This window comes from Pinus tabuliformis, chromosome 4_2, assembly GCF_031772625.1.
Source record: "Pinus tabuliformis cultivar Carrire ecotype Pingquan chromosome 4_2, CPIR1, whole genome shotgun sequence".
Taxonomy (NCBI): domain Eukaryota; kingdom Viridiplantae; phylum Streptophyta; class Pinopsida; order Pinales; family Pinaceae; genus Pinus; species Pinus tabuliformis.
Window position 1 is genome coordinate 1,185,704,695 of NC_142304.1, and position 17,395 is coordinate 1,185,722,089.

The following is a 17,395-nucleotide window of genomic DNA, read 5'->3' on the forward strand; positions in this document are numbered from 1 at the left end:
ATGCCAAAGATTTGGGGAGAGGAGAGGAAAAAGCGATGCCTCGATGATCAACAACAGATGATGCAATAAAACATGAAGAATTAGAGAAATTCAAAGTACAAGGGGTTGATATGGGCATACTCGAAGTAAGCGCAGCTACCGCAGCCGCCCTAGCCCTGGTCAGTGGTGGAGAGGGAGGTCGATAGGGAGCTTTGCCACGCTTCTTCAGTGTTTCCTTGACTGCTGCTGTCGCTGCCGCCTCTGTGGAAGTATGGTGCTCAGGTTACGTGGTAACCTTGGAGGGAATCGTATTGCCCTTGTCTGCTGCCCTTGCTTTTCCATTCAGGGGACAGTCCTTGAATAAGTGACCCACCTTGTGGCATCGTCTGCATCTAAAAGGAACCCCTTCATAATCGAGGATCTGAACCCGTGAGAAGTGTCTCCATAGCAGAGTAATATGCTCCTGCAACCCATCCCTGGTGTCAAGATGGACAAGTATCCTCGCATATGCCATGATGCCTGTGGTTAGATATGATTTATCGTGCTCCAGGTAGGTGCCCAGGGTGTTTCCAATGCGCCTGAAGATATCCTCCGACCAAAAATGCAGGGGCAGTCCTGGTAATCTAACCCACAGTGGTCCCGCGCCAAGTTGTTCTCTCTTGGGATCGAACAGAGGATCCCATCGACAGAGAAGAACAGGGGCGTGTTCAATGTGCTAGAAGGATGATAGGACCCAATTGGTATGTTCGGCTCTGGCAAAACGGAGGGCGAACCATCCCCGGACGAAAGTTTGCACAAAGGGGAGTTCAGCCATGTGCTGCCCCCAAATTTCCGCTGTCCACTGTTTAAGCCTCGCCACAGTATAGCTTCTCCCACGAACCCTACCAACCAAGACTCTATCGGCGGTATCCATGGTTTGACCCCACTGTATGTCTTCTCCTAGTCGGAGTGCAATGTCCTGAGATCTGGGCTTGACGCACTTTTGTTTCTTCCCCGACCTGTGATCCTTATCGCTGCAATCCGCCTGTGTGCCACAGTGAAGAGGGTTCAGATTAGGGTTTGGTGTATTCGGTCCAGGTCCAGTAGGGTTTGATCCCAGATTCGGGGGGTTGCCTGTGTAGCAGCTAGAGAGGGGAGTAGAATGGGAGGTAGTAGGAGGGACCGAGGGTTCACCGGAATGGGAGGATGAGGGAAAATGTGAGCCGACAAACAGAATATGAGGTGGGTAACCCAAGGAGCCCGCGGTGTGGTCAAGACCTATGCAATGGGCCATAAACTGTAGGGATGCCAGTGAAGGGGGAGGGGTAGTGAAAACTGGCCAAGAGGGGGGGTCCTCCGGTAGGGTAACAACCGGACAAAAGGGGCCCAAAATCGATGGCAGAGGGGCAATGGCGTCCGACAGTTTGCTGCTGAGGGGAAACATTCCGTTCGAGCTGATGGGGTGGCTTGTCCAGATGGTGACATCAACGAGAGGGTCTTCAGAATAGTCAACCACATCCAACTCCATAACTGCCTGCTGAGAGCGACGCGCCAGCTCCCACCGGGAGTGGTAGATTTGTCGATAATCGGAACTGAGCTGTGGAGAAAAGAAACAAGGGAGTCGCTGCTAGGTCACGGGATAATAGGGCAACCATGGAGTCCAAACGGGGTTCAGGTGACGACTTTAGAAGTAAACGACTTTAGGTTCCATTAAGGTCTGTACAGTGTAAGGGCAGCCTCCGTCAGAGCAGGTTTTGTAGTTAGCCCTAGCCCGTATCAGGCATCGTCCATCGAGGGTTCCCCATCTCAGCCTCAGATCTCCATTATTATTTATATTATTTTTACTATTTTTATATATGTTTTATTCATAACACTAAATTTTATTGCCCCGACCATCTTTTGCATTTTCCTGTTGTATCTGGCCATGTCTTAATGCGATAGAGCCTCCTTGCTCATCGACGTACCATATCCCAGATAAGGTAGTATCTGATGTCTATATATTGGAGCAATCATAGAATACGAGATTCCTCAACAATCGAATCCCCCCCTAGTTGACACAGAAGATCACGGTGGTATCCATCATGTGTACAAAAAGCTCACTGAGGAGCTTCCACAACTAGGCAAATTCACACGAGATCATACTCGTAGTTATGTATTTGGTCTCCGTGGTGCTCAAAGAAACCGTCTTCTGCTTCCTGCTCATCCAGGATATTGAGCAGAACCCAAAGAGAACCAGTACCCAGAAGTGCTCTTGCAATCCTCCACACTGCCTGCCCAGTCAGCATTCGAATAATCATGCAACTTCACATTTCCTGCAGTGTATCTCAATCCATGAGAGATTGTGCCCCGAAGATATCTTAGAAGATTCTTGGCACCAATCCAGTGAGGCTCAACCATATATGAACTCATCATGCTAACTGCAAAACATATATCCGAATGGGAGTTCACGAAGAAAATCAATGCTAGAATGAGTTTATGAAACTTAGAGGCATTTCCCAAATCAGGTCTGGCATCCCTACCACATAACTTCTGAAAGTTAAGATCCATCGAGGTAGTCACGGGCTTGCAGTTCACCATTCCAATTCCGGAATCCAACTCCCTCTTAATTTTGCAAATGAGAGGGTCTGCACTTGTCAGAAAGAGGTCGTCCTGAGAAGTTTCTGGTATGAGAGGTCTATCATCCACAACCTTCAAGCAATGGTTTGGATTGACTTCACTCCTAGTGAATCTCAGCTTTATCAGATAGCTATCAATCCTCTCATACTATGCCTGGGGTGTTTTGCTTCAAGCCATAGAGGGCTTTCTTCCACCTGCATACACGAGATTCCCGATCATGAATCTCAAACCCCTCGGGTTGTTCCAAACCTATGGACTTGCTACATGAGGGGAATGGTCCCCTTGTAAGATTTTGCTTCGGTACATCTCAGACATGTATCTTCATGCTCTTTTTGAATTCAGGCATCCCAGTCACCATCTCACTCACATCGGGTAGGGTCCTATAATAAGTAGACCTCCGGTGCTATTGATGAGATACGTCAATTGACATGATCCTCAATGGACCATCCTGCAACTTGATACAAATTGCCAACCCTGAACCCATCAGTAAAAGCATCTTTGAAAATTCTGTTTTCAAACACGTACCTTTCCATCGATGAATGCCACCATGAAACCTTTGACTTCCATTGCCGGAATGGACACCAGGGTCTTCTTGCGATCGGGTACATAAAAGAGATTCTTGTAAATGAATTGAGTTACCCTCATTCACTTGAGGGGTAACATTCCCTACACCCTTTTCGGGATAGGTGACCTTGACTCCAATATAATCCCACGATTGTTTTCCTCTCTACCAGATTAGAGAGAGCACCCTTCTATCCGATGAAGTGCCTTGAAGCACTACAATCAATAAGCCAGATTCCCAAAGAGTCTGAATGAGAGGGCCAATACAAGATAACGCTTCTTATCTTATCAGAAACAACATTTGATTCTTCTTACCTGGGGTTCCTTGCTTTCTTCGAAGAGTCGGCTATTTCCTTGATGACCTGCATTACTTGTCATTCCTTCGATAATTGAAGATGTCCCTGGAATGATTGTTATCTTCATCAAGTGATGTGTCCCCGCCATTCAGACACTCCTTCGTATAATGGCCGAACTTATTACAAACAAGGCATCTGCCTTTCCTTCCACCCTTAGATCTATACTTCCCATTGAAATGATCTTTAGGTAGGCCATCAGAAGTTTCCGCTACGCCATTCTGATAATATTCTCTTCTTTGACTTCATCCTTGGTGAATTTGAAGAGAGACGAGGAATCCATTGATCCTTTTGCCCTTTCCCAACTGTCTTCGGTGATTGCTCTTCCACTCTTGCTTGGGCTTTGTCTTCACCTCAGCTTCGATACCATGTTAATTTTAGGTATGTTCTATGCTTAGAGCAATTTATATCAATTTTTCAGTTAGCTCAATATCTTTTCCAGATTAGCAATCACATTAGCATTAAAGTAAATTGCAGATAGAACATAAATGTAGATCGCAGAAGACAAGCCAAGACAAGAGGACACAAGATGTGGCGTTAGCCAGGGACAAACCCCAATGTGGGGAAACCCTTGATCAATTCTTCTTATATGTTCTTCAATAGTTCAACAGAGAGAGAGAGAGAGAGATAATGCATTTACAATAGAAGTCAACACTTTGACCTATCTAGATAAGAGCATAGATCATCTCTAAGAAGATGATACATGATATCAGTTGAAGACATGTTGCTTCAACTATTTCTCCAAGGTGACTCCTTCACCTATCATTGTGCTGCATCTCGTCATCATGCTGCACCATGCTACACCCATCATCGCAATGCTGGACCTCATGAACATGCTGTACACATCATACTGCTGCACCTTATGCTGCACTGCTGTCCCATGTGCCATTGTTGCAACATGCTGCCACAACTGTCCCATGTGCCATTGTTGCACCATGCTGCCACAGCTGTCCCATGTGCCATAGCTGCATCATGTTACCACACTACTGTCCCATGTGGTAATCTAAACCATGTTGATATACAACATGTCTCATGTGCTTGCAGCACCATGCTTTCCATGTTGTCCATGCTTGCCATGCTGTCCATGCTTGCTGCTGTCCCATGTTTGCCTTAGCATTCCTTTTCTATCCCATTTACTATGTAGCTGTCCCTTGCCATTGCTGCCTAGATATATTGCTGTAGCTTCTATCCCTAATAGTCATGCTATACCTTGCTGTTGTCCCCTTAGCCTTGCCATAACTTGCTGCTGTCCCATGTGTCTTAGCAGCTCCATGTAGCCCAGCTGTCCTGGACAACGTTTAGGGCTGCCTTAGGACAACATTTAGGGCTGCCTTAGAACAACGTTTAGGGCTGCCTTTAGGACAACATTTAGGGCTGCCTTAGAACAACGTTTAGGGCTCTTCCTTGAGCTCCTTTAGGTCAACGAATAACACCCTTCCATCACTTCGCTGGCCTGCCTTCTTTGATGCGGCTAGGGCAACCTCTTTTCCTCCGACGTATAGGGCTTCCACTCCTAGATTTCTCTTCCACTAGAACCCAAGACAAGTGGAGAGAAATCAAGATAGAAGTGTGTGTGAAATGACTCTCAAGTCATCTCCTTTTATACTAAAACGTTGAGCACATGTGGGGTTTATTTGGTTGCTGGCCGACCTTGACGAATTGTCTTATAACACAAATAAATTCATAACTCCATGAATACTTATCGGAATCGGATGATCTTTAGATCAATCCTACACCTCTCGATGAGAGGGATCCAAGAAAAATATCAGCTGCCATAAATAAGATGACCCACATGGAGTTTGGCCGTAGTTGCCAATATTAACATCCTTCAACACTCCCTCTTAACTAGGGAGGTATTCATACAACATTGCAAGGTGTTTGGCTATGTTTCAATCTTGAAGAATTCACATAAGAGAAACCGGATTTGCAATCCATCTGTTATAGCATCATAATAACCAACATTGTTTCCACAGCAAGGCCTTGACTGACAGCTCTATCTCTCAATAGATTAGAGCACAATGTTGGCGAGACCAATGACTTATAGACACCTTAGTCATTGTCTCTCAAGGTACATACCCACTCGGGTGTTCACTGAGTATGACCTTCTAGGACTATTTTTGTCTTGGGTTCCCATCCCTCAAAGAATATCGGTCCTCTTGCCTACTCTTGTCTTGGATGCCCTACACATCCTCAAAGAGTATCGAATGCCAGATGATTACCCAATCCTTCCATTCTTTCTTCCCAAGTGAAGAAAAAAATGTTGTGTCTATCACTTACTCTCATTTGAGGAAGACATGCCCAAGTATCCTCTGACAAGGTACTTGTCTTAGTTCCTTTGTAATTGGGAACTTGTTATAACTCCCTCTTAGCTAGGGACTTGTCCATTCATCAACAACTTCTTCTTTGTGGGTCCTTTAGCTGCTTGATCTCCTTCCTTCCTTTGATGTCATGAAGTCTTTGTTCGCACTTTTTCTAGTTAGGGCACCATCCATCGATCACTTTCCTTCTTGGTTTGTCATGTCATTGCTTCCTTTGTGGAAAGTGGCCTTCTTGTCATATATCGGGTTCCCTTGTCATCTATCAGGTTCTCTTGTCATCTGTTTATTCCTTGTCATCTTGTCTATGCTTCAGACTACTCTTCACATGGATGCTTCTCTGTACTTGCTTGTTCCCATGCTTTGATCTAGTAGCCTTCATGACTTCATCTTGATATTGGTTCAACATTAAATGGTGCTTTTGCTGGATGGCTTCTTCATCATGACATCTTTGTAGAGTAGAATCAGTTATCTGCACCTTTCATATCTCCAAGGCCTTCATAGGTGTCAAGGGTCCTTTGATCTTTTCCTTTCTTAGTCAGAGTTGTCCTGCCTTAGGAGATGTCTTTCAATGGATCTTGTCAGATACTGATTCTTTGTGATCATGGTGTTCTTCACATGCTTGATCTCTTTCTTCACTTGCTTCTTCTTGGATAGATTAGTAAACCACCTTATGCTCCTTGTGGGAGCACTTTTTCATTGCTTGCTTCTAGGACCAGTCAATATTCCTTTTTCACTTGCTTCTTAGTCAACAATCTTATACTCCTTCTGTGAGTATTTTTTTTTGTTGACCTTCATTGTATTGTAGTACATGCCTTTGAGCATGTCATTGGTGAAAGAGATTCTTTCATACTTGATCATGTTATAGAACCATTCCCATGACTCAATAGTATACAAATGATAACATGACTAAACTTTGATGCATACATACCTCATCTTGATTCTCCTTTGATCATTTTAACTTCATTTGGTTGTCCTTGGTGTGGCCCTTCTTGCTTCATCTTAGCTTGCCTTCATATCATCCTTTTCTTGAATCCCATGAATGGGATTCCCAATGAGACATCTGCGTTTGTTTATGAATCTTCTTTTGAAGATTCCATCATAGGATTTTGAAGACCCTTATCCTGCAAATGTTTCTTTCCTTTTGATGATGGAAGTCTTTTAAGATTCTTATTTTCTTTCATTGTGGATGAGGTCCTATTCTAGGTATGCTCCTTCTACATGAATATCTTGAGCTATATCTACTATGCTCCTATATTCTAGAAGATATTTCTAACCATGCATTTTGTTCTCATTTATAAATGCTCTTTCTACATGAGTGTTTAGAACTCTATGTACTTCATACTTCTAGATTCTAGAAGATGTTTCAAGCGATGCATTTTTATTCTATTCCTACATGCTCCTATCTTACTCAAAATTTTGAAAGAAGACTTTAAGTAAAGAGTTTGACTTAGTCATAGTAGAGATCCGAAGGATCTTCCTTCTTTTGCTTCTTTTCTTCTTCTTTCACCTCTTGAGTCATGTGAGCTTCTTCCCTTTTTGTTTTGTTGTTGTTGTCCTTCTTTAGTTTAGGACAATTCCTTTTGTAGCGTCCATATGCTTGGCATCCACAGTGATAAAGTGATGGAAAAAAGTAGGGGATGAAGAGGGCAAATTCTGGGTCACATACCAAGGTACAAGGGTAGCTATCAAAAGGGAAGTCCACACTTGGGTATATAATGTATAGGAGGGAGCAATCGTGGTGCATGAGGTGCCTCAACCTTGATTTTTCCACACTTCTTTATATGCCTTCTTCCTTTTATGATTTTTTCTTTGGTTAGTTGCTCGGGGCTCAAGGAATAATGAGCATGATCTATAAAGTATAGCAGTGGATACCCCCTTTGAGGTGGGAAAGTTCATTACCCACCAGGGGTTGGGACGATTATGGGTTCTTGAAGGATAGAGGAGGCTCATCTAGGGCCTATAGAAACCAGGGTGATGGCCATGGGCATTGGGTAGAGCTCATGCATTGGCTTTTGACCATGTGTTAAATGTGTTTGTCTCGGCCATCTTGTGCGTTTTGTGGTACATTTTCCTATTGAATGTGGCCAATTATGCTTTTACTTTGTTTTCAACTGGATCAACCTCCGGGGCATCATTCCAGGCCTGACCCAAGGTGTGGGCAAGGGGAGGGGGAAGACTAACCCTATGTGGACCCAGTGGAGGAATGTAGACCTAGGTGGGAGAAATGATGAATGAGGTTATAATGAGTGAAAAGGGGGCAATATATGCAACGAGGGAGTGCGACCACACAACCAAAATTAGAGTTTCCCATGAAGTACCATCCCTAGAGCCCAAAGGTCAGTAAAAGAGATCCCACAGGACTAAGATCCAAGGGTAACATCCAAAAGAGATCTAGGGGACAGAATCACAAACCTAACCCACTCTTTCTGCTGAATCCCCCCATTAATCCATGCCCATAAGTGTCCATGATAAGTGCCCATAAGATTTGGCCGAGCACTCCAGTAAAACCAATCATCATATCTGTATTGAAAAGTCTTGTGTTGTGGCCGAAATTGATCATTATCACGATAGGAAACTCAGAGAAGCTATCGAAATAGGTAAACACCCTAACAACCTTAACCGTGATGATGGTTGGAAAATTAGTGATAATTGGATTCCTACTCTAACCTCTGATTCCACCTTCTCCTAAATGCTCCTTGCCCTCTTATCGCTAGATTTGGCCTCCATGATCTTCCTTTTAGTACACCAGCCCTAAATTCATTAAAACATTTTAATAAAATAATCAAGAATAAATAATTTTTATAATTTCTATTTTAATTCATTTTAATTTTTAATCTAATAACTTTAGTTTAATTTAATCAATCTCAATCATTATATTCAATTCTAAAATTAAAAATCTTTATAAATTAATTAATAATAATTTATAATAATATAATAAAGTTTATAAGCATTTAAACTTTGCAACATCATTTACAAAATATTTTTAGTGATTATAAAAATTAATAAAATTAATAAAAAAATTTAGAATCCTCAATTTGAAACAAATTAAAGGATTAAATTTTTTATTCAATTTAAACATTAAATTCATTTTTGAAATTAATAATAAAAATTAATTTATTGTGCATAATAATAAATTAGTTTATAATCATTATTAGTCATTAGGTATTAATTATTATTTATTTTTAATCATTCAATTATAACTGAAAATAAAGATAATTCATACAACTTATTGATTCCAATTACCAAAAATAAAAAATGTAAATCATTAATATTCATTTTAATCATATAATTAATAAAAATTAATTAATTATACAGAAAATTATTAGTTAGTAATCACTAATAGATATTAAGTATTAATTAATAGTTATTTTTAATCATTCAATAAAAACCAAAAATACATTTGTCAAAAATTTTAATGATCTTAAAGAAAGAAAACTAGATATTAAATTAAAAATTAAAAACTAAAACTACAATCATTAACAAAATAAAAATAAATTATAACTAACACTGAATTATATAATTATCAAACCTGTCGACTGATATTCATTCCCATCCCAACCCTAGCCTTATTTATTAACCCTATTGAGTTCTGACTTATTCACTCATGGATCTAATCTTGATGATGAACCACAAAGGTTGGTTCGAAACGTCAATTCCAACAAACATGAATGCGATGACTCCGGAAGATAACACCACATATACTGCAATACTCAATTACGAAATGACAAGCATTCAGGAGGCCCACCTTCAAACATACGATCATGACAGATGGGTGAAGGACCACATGGCTGGCTTAGGTGGAGAAATGCCATGGCGAGCTAGTTGGTGGCTAGAAGGGGCTGCTGGATGCCGGTTGAGGACTATCTTGGAGAAAATAGAATCCTAGTGATATCACCAACAAAATGGTGGTTAATAGGCCCCTACTACGCTGGTGTGTCTCCTAGGTACCCTCCAATTTTGAAGAAATTATGACTGTGGGATTTTAAGATATCTCAAGCCCTGTTCTAGAGATTGAATCTTGCCCTTGGTTTCCTTAGGCTAAAGCCTTATTGGGACCCTCACATTGTCTTGCATTAAAAATTCTTTCTTTGGTACCTTTCCCCCTCTGGAATAGGTCAAGCATATTATTGGTTGCTAAACCCTACCCCCTTGACCTACCCCCAGGTCCATTTGGTCCTGTGTGGTCCCATACAATATTAAGGGTAATTCTTCAAGGATCACTAGGAATCCAAGCTTTCACAAGAATTCCAAGGCCTAGGAACCTCAATTATAAGATACATACCTTAAACCTAAACCTTGAAATTCCCCTTAAGCCCTTCCTTGAGAGCTTTAAACCTTGCGTCCAAAGCAAGCTAGCCTCTTATGTATAGGCTTCTCTACCACCCCTCACCTTATCATTGGTCTATCCATTTAGTGATCCTCATCATAACGGGTCTCCTCCGATTGGTGAAAGTCCCTAAAGAGTAGGGAGCCTTAGTCGAGGTGACAGTGGGCTATTGCTCCATTTGTTGCCCTTAGCGTAGTAGTTGCACTTGAAGGATCCCCCTTTAGGACCCTTGCTAGTTTGCGCGGTAACAAGCCCTAGTTTTGTGTTTGGGGCACAAAATGGGTCTCATGGGTCTCTTGGTGATAGAATAGCTTGAATTTGCTCCATTGTTAAGAGCTCAAAGAATGGTGCTAGCCCTCCCATGTCTCAAAGGGTGAGACAAACCTCATTATGGGCTCGGATTGACTGTCAAACCATGTGATCACTGCTAAGCAGGCTGGGGAAAAACTGGTCCAAGTGCATCATCTCGTGAATAATGGGGGGCAAAGCGCAAACTACTATGGTGCTATAGATTCCCATGGTGTTGAATGATGATGCTCTGCAAGTAACATGAGGCTCATGGCTCTCAACGCTTCACCTAGAGGGTGTCATATGCTCCTATAGTGGTCTTGGGGCCTAGTTAAGTTATGCAACCGATGATGAAACCACCTACCAATCACACATAATGTCTAGTGCTGCATCCTCGTCATTAGGTACAATAATTCATTAGTGCATCTAAGTGAACCAAGCTTGTTAATCAAGGGCAAATTGAGACTTCATATGGGGCTTCCCTTCTAAATTTGGAGCTTTGATCTCAAAGTAGTGTTACCTCCCTAGGTAGGAGTGGTTAATAAACAACCCTATTAGGTGTTCCCAACCCCTAAGGGGAAAGACATGTCCCTGGTACATCCTTCAGTCAATAGGTGGCATATGAGTAATAATGAATGGGTGGGGATAAGGGGTTCTTAGAGCCAAATGCAATGGGTACAAGGATAGCAAGGATGACGGATGTCCATATATTGAGTATACAAAAGTGAGGAGGGAGCAATCGTGGTTACATGGGTTACCCTAGTCTTTGTTTTTCTACCCCTTTATTTTCCTTATGCTTTTTCTTGATTTTTCTTTGTATTAGTGCTTGAAGCTCCAGGAAATGAGAGCATGCTGTGAATGATGTGAAGCAATTATTACTCGCTTAAGGTGAGGCAGTTTATCGCCCACCAGGGGTTGGGACGTGCATGGGTTCTTTTAATAATATGGGTGCAATCATGGGCCCTAGTAACCAGGGTGATGGCCATAATGATAAGGGGTAAAGCTCATCTTTGGCTTTTTCCCACGTGCTTTATTAAATGTCCCGACCATCTTTTGCGTTCTATGATTTTCCTTTTCTTTTGTTTCTTGCTTGTGGCCATGATATGCTTTTAACTTTCTTTTAGCTGCATCAACCTCCGGGGCAATGAGATGTAACCCAAATGGTGAAGATCAATCGTTTTATACTAGTTGCTAAGATTTATAGTCCTGTGTTTAATATATGGGTTATACATTCTATATTTATTTGTTGGGGGAAGGTTGTTTGGAGCAGTGTTTTACAAACCGGCCGTTTCGAAACCGAAACGGCCTCGAAACGGCCGAGTCGAACCGAGTCGATTGCTGGAGGAGTGACCCGGCCAAGTAACCGGTCCGGTTGACCGAGTCACACATGACTCGGCCGAGTCATGTGTGACTCGGTCAACCCGACCGGATCCAATTTGACTCGGCCGAGTCACAAGGGGACGGCTGGGCAGGTCAGCGAAGTCAATTCTCAAGCTAATAAGGACTGTTCTTGCAGACTTGCACAACTGTATGAGGCTTAAAACTCTGAATCATTTAGCTCTGTGATTGGCTTAGTCAATGAGATCCGTTTCGCATTTATTACCTACTTATTGCACTGAAGTATTGATCCTTTATATACATCATCATCTACAAAGTTCAAACTTCAAACGTGGTCTTCTATTCACAATTGAATTTCCAAGTTGACTTGACAAGCAGATTGAGTAGGACTACATCATCAATCATTACTTCAGCAGTGCCTCCAATAGTAGCAGTTAGAAATTAATGGTAGGCACCTTCTGACAGTGTAAGGTTCAGTGGCTTATATTGCAGCAGTGAGAGGTTCATGTTTCATTGGTTTGCAGTAAGGGTATTCACATTGCAGTTGTGAGTCTTGATGATTCTAAGTGAAAAGACAGAGGCACTGTATGTAGTAGCATTCCTCTTATTGACTGAAGTTGAAGATTTGTAGAAGAATATGTCTTTGTCTATAGTAAGGTTATCATCATCGGAATTGGTCTCATGATCAGGAGTTCATTTACATATTCTGGCTTACTTCATCAACAGTCCTTCATTCTAAGATAGGGGGCAGTAAAGGTTTATGTTTCATCATTGTTGTAGCACTCTGGAAGGTGCTTCATTGCTATATCTGAGAAGCTATAAGACGCATGCCAGTAAGCCTCCTTGGGCAGAGGTTGAGATATTTTCAAGGTCATAGAGCTGACCTAAGACATCTAGCTCTGAGCCTCACTGCTCGCAGCATATTTGTTGATACATCCTTTCGGCACCAGTGCAGCAGTGTAAGATTGAAAGCAGCTTGGCATAGTTGATTTAGCAACTGCGCCATGAGCTCCCTATTGCATATTCATTCGTGAGCATTGCAGTGTTTGTGTCGAGGGCAACAGTGGTTGTTGTATAGTGACAATGTCAAGATTGACAGTCAAGGTTTAATGTACAAATTGAACAGAAGCAAAGAGCCTACTTTGATCATATGTTGTCTTCCATCTATATTATAATGCTGTGTGTTTGGAAACATGAATGAAAATCTTTAAAATTATGTTTAAAATATTTAAAATTATGTTTTTTAATAAAAAAAATAAATATTTAATGTATTTTTTACAACGACCGAGTCATTGAAATCGAGCCGGCCGAGTCATTACCGTTTCGGAGTCGGAGTCGGAGTTGATCCTCGGCCGAGTCGGAGTCTTAAAACATTGGTTTGGAGTGAAAACCTAGAGTTCTGTAGTGTGAGGCAAAAGTTTGAACAATAGTGTCTTTTGTATTTTGTATTTCAGCTTTTGAGTTGATCATATGTGTCTGTTCCCTCCTCTACATCTACCTCTATTTCTAATGATGAGTTGTGCTTCTCACTTTTCTAGCATTTACCCTCTTGGGTCGCCTTTTCTTGCTCTCTTTTCTTTCGTTGTTCCCTGTACCTCATTATCTTGTAACATTCACGAGTAGCCTTAGTATTCCCACATTATGTTATTTACTTACTGTATTTTCTAGTGCCATTGATCAATTCTTTTGGTTGCTTGACATTAATAAAATTATACTATCTATTTCAATGCTGCATAGTTTAATTAGTCAAAGTAAAGCATAAAGCAATTTGTATTAGGTATCCCTCAATTCATGATTATGCAGCATTCTCGTCTGTTTCTGTATCTAAAGCAGATTTTTTTGGAAAATGTTTTGATGCCACAAGAGTATACTGGCAACCATCTTTTTCTAGTTTGACTCATTTATTGATGGCTCTGTGTTTGGGCAGTTGAATGCTTTTGTACATTGCTATGTAGCAGTAAGGAGGATTGCAACTCTGCATGACCTGAGCATTGAGATTTGTAGAAATGAAGGGGTGGAGGAATTTGAAGGGCTGGGCTTAGGGCCTTTGATACGGCATCCATTGATCGTGCATTACTTTGCACCTCCAGCAGATGCAGTGGCAGCTTTCAAAATAACAACAGAGAAGATTATATCCTATCTATCTGTTTTCTTGTACAGGGTGAAAGATATACGGGTAGAGGAGTTCTTGTCTTTTGTGGCCAACAAAGAATCTGTTTCTTTTCCTGCACAGTTATGCATACGTATCCAAAGTTTAGGGTATGTATTTCAATTTTCATCCCTTTGTTTAGTAGACATAAGATAGAATAGTCCATTTTATTTTTTAATTGAAAATAGTTTCTTTATTATCAAAATGTTAAGTGATTAATACGTATTACAGGACTAATTTACAATAAGAAAGGGCCCACTGGTTGAGGGTCACAACTGTCATAGTACAAGGTGAGATCAAAATCCAAATTGAGCCATAATATAAGAGAATTCAAGCAACATGCACAATAGCCACTGGAGCACAGCCACTTAGTGCTTTCCCACTACTCAAATGCTTGCTAGCAAAGCCTGGTCATGATCAGCTTGGCCCCAAACGTCTTTAATGAGTACCTAGATTAGTGGATCACAAATTTTAACCTCTGCCTTATTTGTCATGCCGGTTACTGTAATGGTTAAATTATCCTGAGCTGGGGTGGCAACTTCAGCGAGACTATAAATATTTTTTCACTTCCTCGGGAAGATGCTAGTGTACTTAAATGAAGTGTCTCATGGCATGCAATTTGAGTTATGATGGGGTCAGATTTGGTTCCTCTCTCCTTTGTCTACAAAGCCCTCTTGGAGCAGCACCTGGCTCACAATACAAGGAACATTGACCTAGCGACTGAGGAGGCTGCGCAAATGGTCAATATCTATGGCAACTTTTTCAGTGTGTGACCCATCATACTGCATGAGGATTGCATGTGATTTTTATCACAAGTTAGAAGGATTTTCAGAGTGATAGTTTCACGAGGATGGTAATTCAGTTGGGTTGCTTCGGTACTTTGGATTGGATGAGGCCTTTTCTCTTCTCGAGTAATCAGGTGTTAGCACTCATCTCTTTAGTGGTGGCATATCTAAGGTTGATGGATTAGTCTGGTAGTGGATATCTGGTGATAGTGTTTACACTTTGCTTATTGTCCTAGCCCCTCAAGGGGTTGGCTATGGTGGTGATGATTTTACTGGCTGATCGGTTAGGAGGGTACATCTCATATGTTCCCCTTCTCTTATGTTGTTGACCATCACTTGGTGCTGGGTTAGCCTTTGGCGGGAAATTATTTGTAATTTATTTATATGCCCTAGCACTTATTGATGTACTTCCTCTTGCTATCACATGTTGGCTAGGTTGGCATTACATTTCAGGATAGTGCTTGGCATATTCCCCCTTTTATGCACTTAACTTATCTCCTCGGGCTCACATTGCTGGTACACTTGTGGAGTCAACTCCTTAGACTATTTCCCCATGTTCCACCAAGTTTCAAGGACATGGGGGTGAGGGAGCATGGATACGTAGGAGCGGCCTAGCAAAAGCTCCCCACCAATTTTTAGGCAACGTGAGGGGATGTCGGGGTCATAAAAAATTATAAATATAAAAATATATGATATATCATTGAAATTTTAATATTTATAATGTAACTGTCTTTATCATTATATAATATATAACACTTACATCATGAAGGATAAATGATAAATCGATGAATCATATAACTGAAGTCTGAAACAAATTTAAAACGAAAAGCATGATATCATATAATCATACATCATACATGTAAGTTTGTAACTGTACAATGTAACTACTAACAATGTACAATGAAAATAAATGTTTAAAGTTTTAAAGTTTAAACCATATTGAAGTTCCAACTATGAATACTGAATATTGAAATAAAAGTCAAGTCTGATACATCAAGAGTCAAATTTTTATAGAGTCAAGACTCAAGTCTAATATATCATATATCAAGATTCAAAATAAACTGAAGTTTGAAACATAACAACAAATGTGAAAGGACGAGAGGCGCCTAAGCAAAGTGATATCATGAAAAGATGAAACAATGTGAAATGAGCATTGAAAATAAAGTTTAAACCCTTCCCAGTTCATAAAAATTAGGATTTTTTTTTTCATTAAAAAAATTGCGATTTTTGTTTAGGGAAAGTTGGAAACGACCTCTCACAATCCCACATGACCCCTTTTGCCTAGGAAACGACCCCATTTGGAGGATTTGACCCTGAAAATTGAGGAAACACCCCTTACAAGTTTCAGCATGTACCTTGCTTTTTGAGAGCATGGGGAAACGACCCCATTTGGAGGATTTGACCCTAAAAATTGAGGAAACACCCCCTTACAAGTTTCAGCACGTACCTTGCTTTTTGAGAGCATGGGGAAACGACCCCTAGTCGTCCCCAAGTGTCCGGAGCGCGAGGGAGCTAGGAAACTCGATCCTCAGGTGGGGGGACGCGACCCCGTGGAACACTGCTATTTCCTAGTACACCTTAAGCTATTTACTAGTAACCCTTAGACTATTTGTTGAAATTTACCTTGGTTAGCATATATGTGAAATCACTTTATAATGTTTTATTTGTAATGGGGATTGTTATCCCTCAGACAACACCCGATGGAAAATTCCAACCTCTCTCAAGGTTGAGCCTAAGGATATGACAAAAAGCTACCCACTGTCACCTTGGCAGTGTTATGAATAAATAATTCATAAAAAATAATATAATAATATAATAATAATTAATTAATTAGTTAATTAACATTAATAAAAAATAATTATGTAAATGAAAGGTCAAAGGCATGACCAATCAACCCTCGTGACCAGTCAATGCCAATTTAAGCACACCGTTCGAGGGGATGTAACTTACCCTTCAGATTTTTTTCAATAATAGATTTTACCTACTTACATACTTGCACAAGTCTACATTCAATTACACTCTCGTAACTGGTTTCTCTTAACAGTGGTATCAGAGCATTCCTCTGAGTATACGAACTTTCTTCGTTACAGTGGTATCAGAACAACTTCAAGAAGAAGTATTGAAGTTGCCAGTCATTTCAGTACAAGTCGAAGATAAAGGAAAAAACACTGATCCAGTCAATATCACAACTCAAGAAGAGGATAAATCAGTTGAAGGGAAGACGTACTCAGAAGTTGCAATTCAAACAATGGAAATTCCAAGTGATGATTCAGTAACCAACTCAACAATAACAATACCTAAATTAATTCAGGAAATTGCCACACACATGTTAAAGGAAGGTCAAACAAGAAGAACTCCTTATCTACATCTGAATCACAAGAGTAGACACCTCAATCAATCTACGAATCTATATCACTTAGAACGTAAACAACAGATTTATGTTCCTAGGAATACTGAAGTTTGCAGAATCCAGTCCTATGATATCAATTCATTACAAATTTCCAGCGATCAAAAGATTCCACAGAAGATTAATTTAGGATGGTCAGATCCATTCTCAGTTCGACAATTTTGTTTATCAGTTAGAGGATCATATTGTTTTGTATCAACGAAGATGAAAGTATTGAGACATGAGAAGATATTCGAAACAAAGCTTTTTGAAGAGGAAGACAATGTTATGAATATAATTTGTCGTAAAATAATAG

At 40.6% G+C, this 17,395-nt stretch overlaps 1 protein-coding gene across 1 annotated transcript in view; it reads left to right on the forward strand.

Annotated features, from left to right (window-relative positions):
• Window positions 1-17,395, forward strand: part of LOC149173919 (protein NO VEIN-like) — a 601,966-nt gene that overhangs the window by 18,934 nt on the left and 565,637 nt on the right. Inside the window, exon 2 of the mRNA XM_089424783.1 lies at window positions 13,687-14,018. Within this exon, the coding sequence (XP_089280909.1) occupies window positions 13,687-14,018 (332 nt within the window). The remainder of the gene's footprint in view (window positions 1-13,686; window positions 14,019-17,395) is intronic.